Genomic DNA, 17,732 nt, shown 5'->3' with positions numbered 1-17,732 from the left:
GTTTTTCACGTGGCCTATACATGCATTTGTATCTGTTGCAACCAATGTTTTGAGGATGAGAGATCCCAGAAGAGTCTAAAAAGCAGACGTCCTTGAGCACATTTATCTTGTGCAAACTAGAATCAATAAGTTGGCTTCTTGGCACTGACTGTAGGACTGAGCATGGACTGGAACAGACACTTGTCTAGTTAACACCCATATCTTCAGTTGCTTATAAAAGGACAATTCACACTGCTATGAAGGGCAATAAACAATCTGGGCATCCTGGAATAAAAGTGCTTTCCTTAATCCAATTTAAGCAGGTTTTGGGGGCTTACACCAACGTGGAACCTACAGGTCGGGATGGAACGGTGTGAATCAAGAAAGCAAAGAGTTGCAATACTTTAAACCAATTCTTTTATTAAAGAGTGATCAAGAATGGGACAACCACTCGGCTTTCTGCTTACTTGATGGCATGTTTCATGTTTTTACTTTGCAAGAAAGTACTATTTTGGACGTTTATGGTTTCCAAATTCCAATAGAATAAAAGCTACAACAAATACAATACATAGCAGGCTTTTACATGTTTAAATCTTGGTGTTACCGAAGTAGTGATGTGCATTTGCTGTAATCATACAATTTAATGCTTGAATTATGTACCGTAACAATTAAACAAATGCATGTAGAGTAGATTAAATGGCTGACAGTCTCCGCCCCATCCCCCCTTCTAAACTCTTAAAATCCTTTTGCAGCTAAGGGCTCCAGCTGTCCAAGAAAAGAAGACTGCTGGTTGCGGCTGATAACCATTCACAATGCCAATTGGTTTTTGACAAGAGCTGTTTTGGCAGAGCTGGAATCATGGAACGACTTGCACAATGGACTAATTGCGGTTAAATGACATGTTTACTATATAACAGAAGTCATCCCAACAGTAGGACTATCAGTCCAAATCCCTTTGAATTAGATAACATTGGGTCAGTTCTAAGCACTGTGGTTATGCAAAGTGGATACAGAAGTCATCCCAACAGTAGGACTATCAGTCCAAATCCCTTTGAATTAGATAAAATTGGGTCAGTTCTAAGCACTGTGGTTATGCAAAGTGGATGGGGCTGGAATATTCACAAACAAGCCAGAGACAACAGCCAGTTGGTACTGGTTTTTATTAATAGCACATGAATTATTTTTAACTTTACAGGAAACCGAAACTTCTGCAGCTCCATGTAGTGCTGCCACTGCACTTTCTGCGACACAAACTTGTAGGTTACAGATGCGCACAAAAAGCTTCATTAGTAACAGGAATTTTGTTCTTGTACTTTAATCAATTATCTAAAAAAAGAAAAACAGCCTGGTGCAGATATACCTTATGAAACATTTGACAGCAGTACCAGAACAGGCTTAAGAGCTGGGCACATGATTTCCAGTGCTGAAGAAAGATCACCAGAGTTTATAGAGGCCCATCAGTGCATTTCTTCCATTAGGAATTATGGAGAAGAGAACAGGGCAGTGAACTGGTAGCCACTGGGCCAGAAATAGCTTTTGCCTAGAAGTAAATACTGAGATGGGGTGAGGCTACAGGGTAAGCTTTAACGTGTTCTCTGGAAACAATCACCTGAAAATCGTTCTAGAACAAGTGGGAATCACAGAATTGCTTTAATTGGAGCTTTGATACATTCACACAAAACTAAAGTCACCAAACCCTTTCACACCACTAAAATGGATCTACCATCGTAGTTCATTCATCATGGTAGTCTTGCACAGTTTTAGTAACAACCTGCAATATAAAGCATGCAACTTCTCAAATGGTTGCAGCAATCACTCAACTAACGTACTACACTCGGTCTATCGTGAGGTAATTTCATTGTGATGACAAGCAGTGAACTTCTTATCTTTCAAACACATACAATATCACCTCTCACCTTTACCAAAACTAAGCCTACCAGTGGGCACAATCCCAAAAAATCATAATGGTTACCAAATACAAATATAAAGTTTGGGGCAGCAGCTCCAAGTGCTGCTCACATTAAAGGGGAAATTAAACCACCTCAACACTTAGGACTCCAATGAAAACCAAAATCAAAGATTGCCAGTCGAAAACAAGGTTTCACATCTGTGCCAGAATTTCCCTGTAAGGGATCTTTGCTTAGCCACCCACAGCGTGTGTGAAAAGGATGTGGATGTATTTGTTTACCCCTACACGTTTCAAATCTTAAACACCTGCAGCACCCACTACAAACGAAAAGACAGGATGAGAACTAAAGACTTGCAAGATGAACATGTTTTTTCAGTCCTTTTCCAATAAAAAAAACATTACAGCAGTTAAAGACTTAAAATTCACAACTATGAGGAAAACAAAACATCCCTTCATTAAATACAAAAGTGTGGGAATTTATTTGTAGAAGAATGTACTGAGAATTAGCCTGGGATAGGGGAGCGTAAAGGAAAATATATGTACTAAGTTGGCAGGAGCAGCCTTCGGAAGAGAAGATGGAAGGATCCTTTCGGGCCACCCTAGTCTATCTTTACAGCTGATAAATTACCATCTTGCAAATTGAGGTAGACCCAATAAGCGGGAACAAGGATTACAAGTGTTAGTACATCAAATTATTTTACTGCTAATTAAATTATTTCTTTGCACTTGGGCAAATGAGAAAATATGGACACAAAAGTGTGCTTTAGGTTACCACCCTTGAAGATTGTTTGCAAATGCATTTAATGCCATATTTCTTCTGCATTATTTTACCATGATCTTTGGTTATGTCCATGGCAGTCTTCTTTCTGTCCAAGCTCCTTTCGCTTCCAAGCTTATGGCAGTTTTAACATTGGTTACCAAGAGTTTGAAAGGCTGAAAACACATTTTGGCTGGTGCATAAAGACAAAAATATGGTTTGTCCCAAATTAGGCAAACCATGTGTGATGACATTTTCTGGCATGAAACCTTGACCAAAACTCACATGTTTGTGAATTTGGTGGCCAGTGTCAACTGTCCACTCTGTTGCAGATTTTGAAAAATCGATGGTGCACTGATCAGCATTTCATTTCAATGGAACCTTTACCTTAAATATAACCACTCAAAGACTGGAAGCAAAGGCATTAAAGCAAGCAGAAGCATGCAAATGGAAAGGTCAATACTTTTTGCCCCACCTCAAAAAACACCACTTTAGACAATCCTCAACTTCCTGCCATAGTTCATCTCAAAAGTGACACTAGGTTTTAGTCCTGGACCAAATCAGCAGTTCAAGCACAGAACACAAGTGAGATGACAGGGGAATGAATTTAGTAATGTCCAGTTCTGGCCTGCCCTGCCCCTTCTCCAAACATCCCTCTTCCAAAAGGTGGTTACTCTGCCTTCTTTTTTGCCAGTCCGGGTAATTTTGCATGGACTCTGGAAAAAGCAAGAAAGAATCCATTATTATTAATGAACTGAAAAAGCAATTTTTCCAGAAGAGGCAACATGTTAATCATTGACTATTTTACTCCCAAGCCACTTATTCCTCAGCCTCTGTACCAAGATGAAAGACCCTTCTGTGCAGCAATAGTTTTGCATATTGATAGGATATGCATGGACCAGCTATCTAACCAGTCTAGATTAGGAAAATGCAGCCTGATTTTTCTTAAGTCCGAATTTGGGGCACAGATCAGTCTCAAATGATTAGAACATTGAACCAAACACTCCCACCACCTTCACAATGGTGTTTGAGGCTCAGTATCTCTGTGCAATTAGTATACAGATAGCAACCCTTTATCTGATGTATAGTTACAGTTGCTCAAATGTTCGTTTATCAATGTGAAAAACAATTGATACAGGCAAGCAAAATTATCCTGTTGCAGCTCAATTGTGATATATATTCACATGTTGTGCACTGGTTTCAGCACAATACCGTTCCTCTTCTTGTGGAGGAATGAGCAATGATATGGCAAAGATGTGTAATAAGCGAGTAGTTTCTTACCTGTAACTCCATTTCTCCAGCGTTGGTATCTCATGGATTCCCATGCTTTGAGTATTCCCCCGTCAGGCTGGGAAAACCCTGATTACTTTAATATAGTTGTTTTCCTATGGGGAAAAAAACATTGACACCTTGGGTGTCCCAATCACGTTACGGGTGCTTTGGGCAGTAGCAATGGGAAGTCGAGTGTATGGCTCTGCCCCTGCGGCTTCCCCTTAGATTTTAACCTCTTCAAAAGGATGATGTCCTAGGAAGGGGGTTTGCCTGAGGGGGAAGGCTGGAGGGCGCATGTCATTCCATGAAAGATACCAATGCTGGAGAAATGGAGTTACAGGTAAGAAACTACTCCCTTCTCCAGCATTGGATCTTTAATGGATTCACATGCTGTGAATAGACTTTGTACCACTAGAAATGCTTGGAGGTGCATATCGGGCAAAACAGGACGTAAAACTTCAGTAATATGACAAAAAGAGAAGCATATAACCTTAAGGCAATAAAGAGGAGTAGAGCCAAAACCACAGAAGCTGCAGGGCTCATCTTACTGGATTATAACCAAACAATGGGGCAATTTCTACAAAATTGACAGGGTATTGCCCTTAGTAGATAATGTTCACACAATAAGATTAGGCAACACACATCTGTATCATAAAAGATAAGGAATAGAAATGTGTAATACATTCAACCTTGCGAGTGTGGGACTCACAAGGTTGAATGTATTACACACCATAGAAGTTGGTAATTTCATTCTTATTCTGTCACTATTAGACAGGCGTTGTAACACAGCAACCTAGCTGAGAGTGCACAGTAGGCAGGGATAGTACTTCTGTTTCGCTCTATCCTTCTGTCTTCAGTCACAGCCTTGTTCTAGTCCTCATTTATGAATAGAACTGGAGTCCACACCACAGTAAAAACTTTTTGGGTTTGGTTTTATTAACTGGACCTTGTCTTGTGTTCTCTGTCGGCTGCTAGTAGCCGCATCTTACTGGAACAGGCGTTGGAGCACTGCTCGTCTCACCTGTACATCTTCAGCATGTTGATGCAGACAGTAGTGGCTGGTGAAGGTGTGGGGCACTGCCCACGTTGCTGCTTGGAAAATTTCTGATTGGTATGCCCACCCGTAGAGCTGCTGAGGCTGCCGTGGACCTTGTAGAATGAGCTCTGGGAGCTAATTGTAGTGGCTTTTGCATGGCAGAAAGATATACTAGCAGCCACCCAGCGCGCGATGCCTTATTTTGAAAAATCGGCCTACCTTTATTGGAAGGGCCGAAAGCCACAATGAGTTTCTTGGAGGATCTGAATGACTTGGTGCGATCTAGCTAGTACGTCAAAGCTCTTGACGTTCAAGGAATGTAAAGCTTCTTCAGCTGGAGTAGTAGCATTAGGAAAAAAGGTTGGTAGGTTGATTGTAGTGTTTATGAAAATCCGAAGTAATCTTCAGAATGAAATGTGGATTTGTATTGAGAAGAACCCTGTCCTTCATGAAGCGTAGATATGGTGTATCAATGACCAGAGCCTGCAGTTGCGATACTCATCTGGAGGACTTAATCGCCACTAGAAAAATCACCTTCCAATTGAGAAATTTGATGGCAGCTGTCGACATAGGCTCAAACAGTGGTTTCATGATGGCTGTTGGAACAAGGTTGAGGCTCCAAACGGGAGAAAGCATTTTCCTTGGGGGGGAAAAGTTCTGAAAAGTGCCTTAAGAAGAGCTTAATTAATCTGTCGCTGTAAAGCCGGGTAGAAGTTCTTGTCCGTGTGAATCTTGATATCGCTGCTAGGTTAACCTCGTTAGAAGATATTGCGAGACCATCTTTTGCTAACAAATGGTAAGAAGGGAGTTGTTGAGAAGTAACACGCAATGGCTGTAGGTTAGGCTGTTGCGCACACCAAACAAAATCTTTTCCATTTACGGGTATATCTAGTTAGACAGAGTCCTTGCTGCAGCCAAAATGTGGTAACATTCCTGAGGTATGACAACGCATTACTTACCGTAAAAGCATTTCTGAAGGCTGTATCTGCTTAGATTCACATGCTGTGCATAGTCCGACATCCCGTGGTCACGGCGGAGTAATGCAATTTGTTTTTCGTAGTTGAAGGGGACGTTGACAAGGCGTGTCTGTAACACTATCCCTATAGTGACGTGCAGTGTACCCACAATCCCTCACACGTCGAGGTCCCTCTGTATTTTTTCTGCCCTGAGGGAGCCTATTAGTCATGAGTGAGTACAGAAAAGAGATATAGAAAAAAGTCTATGTTCCTTCCATCCGAGCGGGGAAGAAGGGTGGGCGCGTGTGAATCTAAGCAGATACAACCATCAGAAATGCTTCTACAGAAAGTAATGCAGTGTCTTCTAATGTTTGTTAATCTGCTTAGAATCACATGCTGTGCATAGACTAGCGAGCAGTACCCGGAGTTGGAGGTGGGTTGTGAGAAGGAACAGTAGAGAAGAGATGTCTTCATACTGCTTGTCCCACCTGGGAATCATCAGATCTAGAGTGGGCATCTAGACAGTAGTGTTTTGTAAAGGTGTGAACAGAACTCCAGGTTGCCGCTTTGCAAATGGACTCAAGAGGGACATTTGCAATGAAAGCCCCGGTGCCACGAGTGGAGTGTGCTCTTGGCTTGAAGGGTAGTTCTCTTAGCAAGAATGTAACACAGTGATGCATTGTACAATCCATCTAGAAATAGTGGATTTCGAAACTGCATCTCCTTCTCTTCCTGCTGCCACCGAGACAAAGAACCGATTAGTCTTTCTCAATGGTCTAGTTCTTTCCATATAAAACATCACTGCTCTGCGAACATCCAGTGTATGCAGGCTCTTCTCACCTAAGTTTAAAGGATTTTGAAAGAACATTGGTAGTTATATTGACTGGTTGACATGAAATTTAGAGATACATTTTGGTGCAAACCTAGGTTGTGTGCGTAGAACGACCTTATCTTTGTGAACTGTAACAAAGGGGTCTAGTACAGAGAGCGCTTGTAGTTCACTTACTCTCCTAATGGGTGTGATAGCTATTAGAAAAGAAATCTTAAGAGTGAGGTCTTTAAGTGTTGCTTTGTGCATGGGTTCAAAGGGAGACCCCATGAGCCTGGTTAGTACCACATTTAGGTCCCATCTGGGAGCGGGGTTAGCTATGGGAGGGTGTATCCTCTTCACTCCTTCCATAAAGGATTTAATAACTGGGACTTTCCACCATGACACTAAGTTGGGAAGTGGTGTACGCGGAAAGTGCAGCTAAATGGACTTTAATAGAGTTAAACACCAAGCCTAGTCTAGTAGTCTAGTAGGCGAGTCAGGTACAGAACAATTTGTGTGGGAGAGCAGTCAACTGGGTTGATGCTCCTTCCCCTACACCAGTTGACAAATCTCTTCCATTTGCTAGAATAACAGTGACGAGTGTTAGGCTTTCTAGCCTCCCTGAGAATGTCCATGCATCTCTGCGGGAGTTGTAAATGTCCAAATTCTATGATCTCAGGGGCCAGGCTGCTAAATTCATGGTCTGAGGGCATGGATGTAGTGTCCTGCCCTTGTCCTGTGACAGCATGTTGTACGGGCAGGGAAGTTTCACTGGAGGGGATAGGGAACTCTCCATCAAGTGAGCAAACCAAGGTTGTCTGGCCCACATAGGGGCCACCAGTATCATGGTAACTTGTTCCTGGTGCATCTTGTGCACTATCTTGTTGACAAGGGGAGTCGGGCGGGGGGATAGGGGACGGAGGTCTGGTAGCGTAAACACATTTCCCTGACTATGGTATCGATAGACCATTCCCCTTGGATTGGTTCTGGGGGTCCCTGGAGGCGTAATCTTGGCATTGAGTTCTCCAGAGTTGCGAACAGGTCTATTTCTGGGAATCCCCATTGTGTGAAGACGAAGACGATGTCTTCGTGTAACCGCCAGAGGGAAGTCTCTGCTGAGTTAGTCTGCTAGCAGATTGAGTTCCCCTGGTACATGTTGTGACAGTAGGAACATGTGTTTGACAGCCCACTTCCAGATGTTCTGGGACAGCTTGGACAGTCCTGGAGAGCGAGTGCCCCCCCTCTGCTTGTTGAGATAGTACATGGCTGTGGTGCTATCCATGAGGACCATCACTGTCTTCCCTTATAGGAGTGCCTGGAAGGCTTTCAGTGCCTTGAACACAGCTTGTAGCTCCAGTAAGTTTATGTGCTTGGATGCTACACTCGGAGTCCAGACTCTGAGCAGTCTGATGGGATAGGTGAGCCCCCCCCCCCCCCCATCTTGTGAGGGATGAGTCTGTGGTCAGAGTGGCTTCCACTGCGGGGGTGGCAAATGGTTTCCCCATTACCAGGTTTTCCTTCGACGACCACCACCACCGTAGCGAGAGAACCAGGGCCTGCGAGACCACCACTTTATCGTCCCATTGTCCGCTGGCCTGACACCACTGGCTGTTGAGCCACTCTTGCATTGGGCGCAAGCACGCGTGTTGTACGAAATAAATACATGACCCCATCATTCCTAGTAAACGTATTTGCTTTGCGTACCGTCACCTCTCAACCGGCCACATACTGAGGGATCTGAAACAGCATGTTTTGGACCCTCGGTGGGGAAGACAAGCCCGTCCTTTGTTTGAATTAGAGCCCCTAGGAATTGTTTGATCTGGCTGGGGTCTAAGCTGGACTTCCCGTTGATGGAGAAGCCCAGTTGAAACAAAAGGTCTACAGTCTTTTGGGTATTTGCGCAGCATGTTTCGTAAGAATCCCCTTTTATGAGCCAATCGTCGAGATAAGGGTATACTGGGATGGAAAACCTGCGCAGGTGGGCAGTTGCCACTGCCAGTACTTTCGTGAATACTCTTGGCGCTGATGCTATGCTGAAGGGTAGCACTCTGAACTGGTAGTGTTTGCCCTATATCATGAACCTGAGGTATTTCCTGTGCGCTGGCAACATTAAAATATGAAAGTATGCATCTTTCATGTCCAGTGTTGTCATGTAATCTCCCTGAGAAAGCAGGGGGATTACCTCCTGTAGAGTCACCATACGAAACTTTTGAGGTTTGACAAATTTGTTCGTAGGGCGTAAATCTAGTACAGGGCGCATGGTTAAGTCCTTTTTGGGTACAAGGAAGTACACTGAATAAATACCTTCCGTTACATGGGATAGAGGCACGACCTGTATGGCTCCTTTTTCTAGTAGTTGGTCCACTTCTTGAAGAAGGATGGCGAGGTGTTCCGGTGACAAGCGCCGTCCCCTCGGGGGTCTGTACGTAGGGGATCTGTTGAACTCTCTACAATAGCCGCGGGCTATGGTTGAAAGTACCCAGCGGTCTGATGTTATACCCTCCCATGCTGGAAGAAAGGATGTTAACTGGCCCCCAACCGGCATAGCATGGGAGGGGACCCGAATCTTCGAGTCATTTGGTGTTGTTGGCTTGGGAACCTCTAGGGGTGGGACCCCAACCTCTTCCCTTGCCACAACATTGTCCTCTTTGGTTATATTGTCCACTGGTGCCTTGGTTAGAGGACCAGTTACCTGCAGAATATTGCTGCTGCTGGCGTTGGCCTCGAAAAACTGCTTATTGCCATAACCACGTTTGTTGGGAGGCCTTGAAATTTGACCTAGCGTCTTGATCGTGTCAAATTCTTACTTTGCGGGTTCTAAAGCCTCATCCACCGCTTTACCAAAGAGGTTTGCATCTTCTATAGGTTTGTTAATAAGAGGTGCTTGCGTCTCCGGTTTAAAGCCTGAATTACGTAGCCATACATGGCGTTTCAGTAGGATTCCTTGTACTAGGGAACGCCCGGCCATTTCTGCAGCATCCAGGGTATTCTTGATGATGCTTTCGTTGACTAAAGTCCCTTCATTCGACGTGGCTAGAAGGCGAGTACGTAGGGGTTCCGGTACCTCCACAATGTCCTCACGTAGTTTTCTCCATTGTGCATCTGCGTAACTTGCCTCTTCAGTGAGGTCACATAAATCTACATTTTCTTGGGGTGGATCAAACAACCTGAGGTACTTGGCCCTGGGATCCTCCTGAGGTCCCTCGCTTGATCTCTTAGGTGTTGGAAGGTTCCGAGTCTCCATAAACCTGTCCATACAGAACTGGAGTCTCTCTAGGGTTTCGTGAGGCACTCCTGAACGGTCAGGGGGAGGAAAGGGAGGGCCTTCCGTTAGGAAACACTTCGACCTATCCCATAACGTCGAAGAGAGGTCTCCTTCGCCTTCAGAAAAGCCTTTCGGTAGGCTAGGAGTCCCTCTCGACGGAGCGGGAGGTTCCTGCCTTCCTTCTGGTCTTTTTGGCGTCTCCCGGGCCTCAAGAGCGAAAACAGACGTATCTTTCGTCACCCGTCTTAGGCTATCGGTGGAAATGATCCTTGTCAGGCTCTCGACAACTAAGCGGTCTGTCGAGGGTACCTCCGGCGTCGCTTGCTCTACGCCGACGGGCGCTCTCTGGTGGTGCGCGTCGTCTAGCGGTTTAGTGGTAGCGCCCTTATCAGGGGTTAGCCCAGTCGTTGGTCGCATATGCGGTTGCGAGGGGGGCTTCAGACTTACGGTCTGAGGCCGCCTGTAGGACCTGCATCTCCGTTGGCACTAACGCCCGCTTCGTCTTCGACGAGGAAGAGCCATGGGTTATGTGTTTATGGGAGTGTTTTCTGTGTGCGTCCTTGTCGCCGGGGTGTTCATCCCCATAAGCAGGGCGTGAGCCGAGTTTGTCGGGGCCGGGGACGGACGATGAGCGTGAACGCTCCTTAGAGAGGTCTACGACTTCCGAAATGGACATCGTGTTGTCACATTCCTCGTCACTTGCGGTGGCGGTGGGTGATGAGTCAGACCTAGACATGGCGTAGGCCACCCACCTTTTGACCCTACAGTCTTTTAAAGTCTTCGGCTTAAGTAGATGACAGGCCGCACAGCCGTCTTCTTTGTGGTCGAGAGGCAAGCAACGGTTACACCGGTTATGCTGGTCTTTCCAGGTAAACTTGCCCTTACAACGCGGGCAAAACCTAAAGGGTGTCCTCTCCATAGCTGAGGAACAGATTGCATGTGACAACAACCGAGGGAAAGGCATTCTCAAAGAGAAACAATAATGTCCCACGACCCCACTCTCCCTACTGTATTTGGCCGTCGAGGCCAGGCCACGTGTTCGGCGAACGCCAAACAACCTCTTCCGTCGAAGGCACCGCCGGAGATCTTGATCGGCAGTGAACAGCTTCGCAGCTACGACGACGAAGGAGGGGTGAAGAAATGAATAATTAAGGGCGACCAAAGGTCAAGTAAAGTTTTTGCAATGTCTCTAGAGGAGCTCCTCGTATAGGTGACCAATATCTGGGCGGAAAAAAACAATCTGAGGGACCTCGACACGTGAGGGATTGTGGGTACACTGCACATCACTATAGGGATAGTGTTAGACACGCCTTGTCGACGTCCCCTTTTCGACTACGAAAAACAAAATGCAAAACTCCGCAGTGACCACTGGATGTCGGACTATGCACAGCATGTGATTCTAAGCAGATTAACAAACATCAGAAATTTAGGTTTCTGAATTCAGATTAGTCATGAGCCATGCAGACAACTTGAGGGAGCCTTGGTTGGGATGCCATACCATTCCCTTGTTCAGAGGTAGGAGATCCGGCTGGGAACTCAGGTGAAGAGGTTGTGCACCACCAAGTGACACAGGGCAGAGAACTAGGTCTGCCTGGGCCGAACGGGGCCACTAGGATAATTTTGTGAATCATTTGAACTGTGTTCCTTATCAGGTGAACAGGAGGGAACGCACAGGCAAACATCCTGGTCCAAGGAAAAAAGCAAATGCTTCCCCTCAGGAGTTCAGATGAGGGACAGTGCAGGCAAACTGCTGGCGAACAGGTCTAAAGGGAGAAGGCCCCAATTCGCGAAGATCTTTGCCACCTGGGAGCTGTCCAGTTGCCACTTGTGCGTCTGAGAGGAGTCCCTGCTAAGGGTATCCGCACGGTTGTTCTGAATCATCCCTGGCCGGTCGAAAGACAGAATCTGAATCTTGTGCTGGATGGCCCAGTGCCAGATGGTTTGGGCTTGCTGGGATAGGATCTGTGAGTGTGTCCCCCCCACCTTGCTTGCGCAGATAAAACATGGTAGTCGTATTGTTGGTGAGAACCCTCATTACCGAGCCCTTGATGAGAGGGGAGAAAACATTTGAAAGCCCAGTGTACCACCCTCAGCTCTAGGACTTTGATCTGTAGGGAGGCCCCCATGGGTAACCGCAGGCCTTTGAATTGGAACTGGTCCAGATGAGAACCCCATCCTATCTGTGAGGCGTCAGCCACAATAGTGTAACGAAAATCTGGTTCCACCAGTGGCGTGCCCAGTTTGTTGTTGAAGGGATGAGTCCACCACTGTAGGGCATCTGCCAGTGGCTGGGAGATGACTATCTTGTCCAACCAGGAGCCCCGGATCTGGGACCACCTGGATGTGAGAAATTCCTGTGCACGCTGCATATAGAGGCAGCAGTTTGGAATGAGGGGGGGGGGGGGGGGGGGGTGGTTGACGACATGGTGCTGAGGAGAGACCTACAAGCGGAAGGTGACAGATTTGCCTGGTGTAGAGTCGAGAGTCCATCTATCCTCTCTTCAGAGGATTTCATCTAATTGTGGGTTGTTCAGAAGTGCGCTCCCAGGAAGACCAAATTCCTTGGGGGCGTCAGATAGGATTTGCTGAAGTTGATGGCAAAGCCTAGACGTTGTAGAATGAGCATTGTGATGGAGAGGCTCCAACTTCTGCTGGTAAATTGTCCCCCTGACCAACCAGTCGTCCAGGTACGGGTAAGCGTGTGGCAGTTTCTCCAGAGGAAAGCTGCCACGGGAGCTAGACACTGAAAGTCCTGGGAACAGACTTTAGGCCAAAGGGGAGAACAGGAAACTGGAAATGTCTGTTGCCCACTGTGAATCTGAGGAATTCACGGGTACTTGGTGAATTGGTGTGCGAAAGTAAGCGTACTAGAGAGGCTAAAAACTCCTCAGGCTGTACCACCCTTATAACGTCTTGCAACGTTAGCATCCTGAATTTTTGCTTTTTAGGTTCTTGTTTAGCAGGTGCAGGTCTAGAATGGGCCGCCACTGTCGGTTTGGCTTCTTGACCACAAAAAACCTGGAATAGGTACTCTTTCCTCTTGCTGATGGGGTAACTATCTCGTTGGCCCCTTTTTTTTAGCATGAGACTAATCTCTCGACAAGATCTGAAGATGAGATCGAGAGGTTTTTACTGGAGGAATGGGGAGTTAGATGTTTGAACTCCAACAAGTGGCCGTATTGGATAGCATCTAGTACCCATCCGTTTGTGGATATTGAACGCCACTCGCTGGAGGTGGAACGCAACCATCCCTCCCATCTCACTGACCATGTGGCAGTCATAGTTGTGCTTTGACGGCCTCTTTGTGAAGCGGAAGATCCCCGTTTCCTTTGACTTAGGTAATCCTTGTTGCGTTGGGCGGTTCTAAAGGAACGCCTGTAGCCTTGGAAGTAGGTGGATCTGCTGGATCCCTTGTCTTGAGAACCCGAAAATCTTACGTTTCCTGAGACTCCACAAAAGGAACGAAACCTGCGAACAGATCTTCTGCCCTGCTGAGCTGTAGGAACCTTGCTGTATTGTAATCCGCTTTCATGGTTTTCAGAGCTTCGATCAATCTTTTCCCCGAAAAGATTCTCACCCTCACAAGGCAGGTCTACGACCTTGTGTTGAACTTCCTGGCAGAAATCCGTGCAGCGAAGCCAAGCTTGACGCCCGAGAACCACCCCATTAATTTGCTTCAAGCCAGGTCGACAGCAGTGTTTATGCAATGTTTCAATGCCTCCTCCCCCTCTCGCACCAAAAGCATAGCTTCTTTCCTCTGCTGCTCTGGAAGGTGGTCCAACAGTGGAGCTAGATGGTGCCACATATCACGGTCATACCTTGCAACAATGGCAGTGTTGGTAGCTTTCACAGTAGTCGCTCCAATAGTGAGGACTTACTTCCCAAAAAGCGTCCAACTTACGGTTCTCATTATCTGGTGGAGTGGCACACTTTTGTTGGGTGCGAGTTTAACTGCTAGCTGCCGCAAACACTACAGACTCCAGTGTTGGCTGCGATGTAAAGCACTTCGGAGTGGATTCGGGAGCTTTGAATTTTTTTTTTTTCCAAGCAGCATTTGACTGCTGGTCCGTAAAAGGGTGTTTCATCGTACCGAGACCCTCCTGCCATACTTGATCCAATATTGGCTTGAGCAAACCGCCTCTCCCCCCACCCCCCCCATGTGGTCGAACAAGAAACAATCCTTTCCTTCCTCCGGGGTGAGACTGAATTCCGGGAGGCTTTAGCCATCCTGGCATGGAATGCGCCTATGTCATTGGGGGAGCTGGTTGGGCCAGACTACCCGGCGAATCCTGGTCCAGGTCTGTATCTCAAGTGTCTGCCTTCCTGGGAGACAGTGGAGAGGATGTCCTGTGGGGCAATGTCCTGTCCCAGTCATCCAGTTCCGTTCCTCCTGATGTTACGCTCACCTGGACCCCACAGGGGTGTCGATCGGACCCGAACAGCTGCAGTCTCTGTCAACGTGATGCATAGTGCAGAGAGGACAGTCTGGACTGGTCCGCCAAGTCTTGTCTGCTGGACCCGAAGTAGTATTTTCCCTTATGTTTGTAAAAGATGAGCTCTCCATCCTGCGTGTCTTGCATGGGCGCGTAGATACCAGTTACTTCACTAGTTTGAAGGCGTTGGGAGAGTTCCGGTAAGCATTGACTCTGAAGTCCCAGACGGGATTGGTAAGTATCAAGTTCAAAGAGTTCAATGTGCCCGATGTTCACTCTTGTCTCCTTCCTTTCTTAAATTGCAACCGAGTTCGTGAGAAGGTGCTCTCGTAGCTGCTGCTGGCGTTCAGGTAAGAATCTGTTACTCAACGCTGTCCGGTAACTATTACATGCGTTAACGTTGTTTTTCTCCCTCTTTACAGATGCGGCATATGAAGATATGGAGAATAATATCGCCGGTGGCAAATCAGGTAAGTCTATGGTGGTAAGAGGTATTTGTTGATTCCCTTGGCTCACCTTGTTATTCTTGTGCCCCTAGGTGCCGGAGTACAGCGAAGAAATGATGACAGTGCCAGATCGAAATATGCTGTGAGAACTGGCGAGTATGGCGCCGTGCTGGAGCTGGCGAAGCGACACGTGCAGGACTGATGTACCTCCAGGTCGGGAGATGAAATGGATCCGGAATCAGGTGAGGAATTTGAAATAAGTTCGTTTTCTAACCTTGTCCTTTTCTTCCCTTTATTCCAGGAGCTCCGGATTCGAGGCAGGCGTGGCAGAAGACTGGATGCTGGCTGCAGGCACGGTGAGAGTCACGCTGCTGGATGCAGAATAACACGAAGCATGTGCTGCTGTTTGGGCGTGGTTTAAATAGCCTCCAAAGTAGTCCCAGGAAAGAAGTTCCCCAGGACCACACCCAAGTAAAAAATAGTCCCTGTAGTAAAATAGTCCCATCCAGGCCTCACGTTGGCTTGGATTTATTTTCAGCATGGTCTGCATGAGGTAAGTAATGTCTATGAGCCTGGTGCCTACGGCGCCAGGACTGAACCCAGACAGCCCCTAGCTGGGGCTGCTGGGGTTTTTGTAAATGTCTGGATGCCTGCTCCTGGGGCTGATGGGCTTGATCCGGATGCCCGGGGGTGGGCAGGGGGGGCGGGGGGGGGTAGGCGGTCTAGCTGGGGACGATTTTCTGTGGCGAGACCCTGGTTTCGTAAGGTATCGGAAGTATCCTTCTGGCGAAGGGCAATCTGCAGGCTTTACAACAGCCGGACTGATGGAGACTGAAGCATTGGGAGCCTGGTGTCTAATTGCCCCAAGAGTACTTGCAAAGTGGAGAGTACTTGCATAGAAAGCAATGATTGAGGATTTAAAAGGATATTGAAGTGGAACAGCTCCCAAGCCCATTAATGTGGACGGGAGGGAAGGCGATTGCGTTGTTCGCTGTAGGCCCAAAACAGATGGTTCAGAACCACTCTTTCCAGATCCTTCTTCCTCAGGATCCGATTCAAAAACTGCCTGCTCGTTGCAGGGAGGTGGCTCAAAGTCAGATGTGATCTCATGTTGATGGATGTCTCTGGTAGTATGGTTGGTAGTATGGTTGGAGACTTTTAGAAAAGAGGTTGTTCTGTAGGCGCAGATTTGTGCCTTGATTTTCCCTTGGGAGACGAAACTCCTGTTGTCAATTCAGGCTGAGTTGGCCTTGTAGTGGAAGTATGTGTTGGAGATTTCTTTTGTTAACAAGGTTGTCGACAGAGCAGGCATCGACTGTTCATCGAAGAACCAGTAGTCTATAGTCATCAACGGGAGACTAATCGTAGGCGCTGTCTTGTCACCGGTACCACCGCTGATGGAGACGGCTTAGATTATCTGGATTTGTGCTTCGACACTCCTGGCCGGAAGAGGACTTCTGGGATGCTGATGAGGAGTGATGTTTTTTCCCTGGATGAAGACATCTTTGCCGATGAGGAGGAAGACTTAAGCCATGATTTGACTTAATCCGCTGCCGACGATTTGTGAGCCAAGTCAGCGGATTTTTGCAGGTGCAAACCCTTCTTCGGAGCGTGATGTAGAAGTGTCATGAGAAGGGGGGAATTTGCAACCCCTCAGTACTTGACAAAGGCCTTTTAGTGAAGGACAAAAGCTTGTTTTTTTTCCTGACTGAAGGCAGCCTAGGCTCACCTGTCCGCTGTTTCTTTGGCAGTGGCTCTTACCATCTTGAACTTTGGCGCAATGGCGACCTGTCTGATGGAGTGGCAGCCCTGCCGCCACATGATGCGCTGACCAACACCGGATAACCTCCCTCGTTTAGCCAACAAATTAGGTGCCTGTTCCTGTCCTTAAGGGTATTTTGTGAGAACCCCCTGACAGATACTGCAATTTTCAGCCGAATGATTAGGGTACAAACAGTACAGGCATTCCGAATGCCTGTCTCACTAGTATACATTCTTGAGGCAGCAGGTCTCAAACGGACTGAACAAAGATTTTTTCAGACCCGAGGATTCCATAACGAGACCGGAAAACACCTTTCCTTTTTGAAAGACTAAACAGCGAAAGCTGAAGTGAAAAAAAAGAATTCACAATAAGAAATTCTCTGGGGAGAGAATGCGAGGTAATCCCACGGTTTGGAAGACGGTTGAAATCTGAGGGGCGGAGCTATACACTCAACGTCCCATTGGTGCTGCCCAAAGCACCCATAACGACGTTGATGGGACACTCAAGGGATCAACTTTTTTCCCATAGGAAACTACTATATTAAAGTTACCAGGGTTTTCCCAGCCTGACGAAGGGGAATATTCACAGCATGTGAATCCATGAAAGATCCAATGCTGGAAAACTGCTTTTTCTTCTAGTGATCCATGTCTTGACAACTATCTATACAAACATATCTTGAAATTGGATATATCTCATCAATGCAATGGGCAATGCTCAAGTATCTTTCAAGTGCCCAACAGCAAAGCTACAAGCCTTTACTTGGGTATGATTTAAGTTACTTCCCTGTATCCACCGTTCTCTAGCATAGATCTGGCGTGAATATTCTGTCAGCATGGGAATCCTCTGTAAAAGAAAACAGTAACTTTAAAACTGTATTTCTTCTCTAAACCAATAACTGTCCTCTAGGTCATACTGTCCCCAACAAATGACAGTCCTCTTCCTAAGATCCAGCATTGGTGGTCATCTTCAGATTTGTTAAGCACGTAAAGTGGCAGCATGAACCAAGAAGTGCCACAGAGGGGAAGGCGGGAAGGGTTTGCATGTGAATCCATGCCAGACCCATGCTTAAGAACAATTGTTACAGGCAAGTAACTTAAACCTTCACC

At 46.7% G+C, this 17,732-nt stretch overlaps 1 protein-coding gene across 3 annotated transcripts in view; it reads right to left on the bottom strand.

Moving 5' to 3' along the window:
* Positions 1 to 1,120: 1,120 nt before the first annotated feature.
* Positions 1,121 to 17,732, bottom strand: part of RTN3 (reticulon 3) — a 344,971-nt gene continuing 328,359 nt past the window's right edge. For 2 of the 3 annotated variants that reach the window (XM_069645003.1, XM_069645002.1), the window contains one exon: positions 3,124 to 3,361. In XM_069645003.1, the coding sequence (XP_069501104.1) occupies positions 3,316 to 3,361 (46 nt within the window). In that variant the 3' untranslated portion in view covers positions 3,124 to 3,315. Of the gene's footprint in view, positions 3,362 to 17,732 lie in introns of all 3 variants that reach the window. The other variant, XM_069645001.1, reaches the window with a different exon arrangement.

Source organism: Ambystoma mexicanum, chromosome 2p (assembly GCF_040938575.1).
Source record: "Ambystoma mexicanum isolate Mex_15411 chromosome 2p, UKY_AmexF1_1, whole genome shotgun sequence".
Classification (NCBI taxonomy): domain Eukaryota; kingdom Metazoa; phylum Chordata; class Amphibia; order Caudata; family Ambystomatidae; genus Ambystoma; species Ambystoma mexicanum.
Note: the sequence above shows the minus strand (reverse complement) of the source record. Positions and strands in the feature narration are given on the sequence as shown.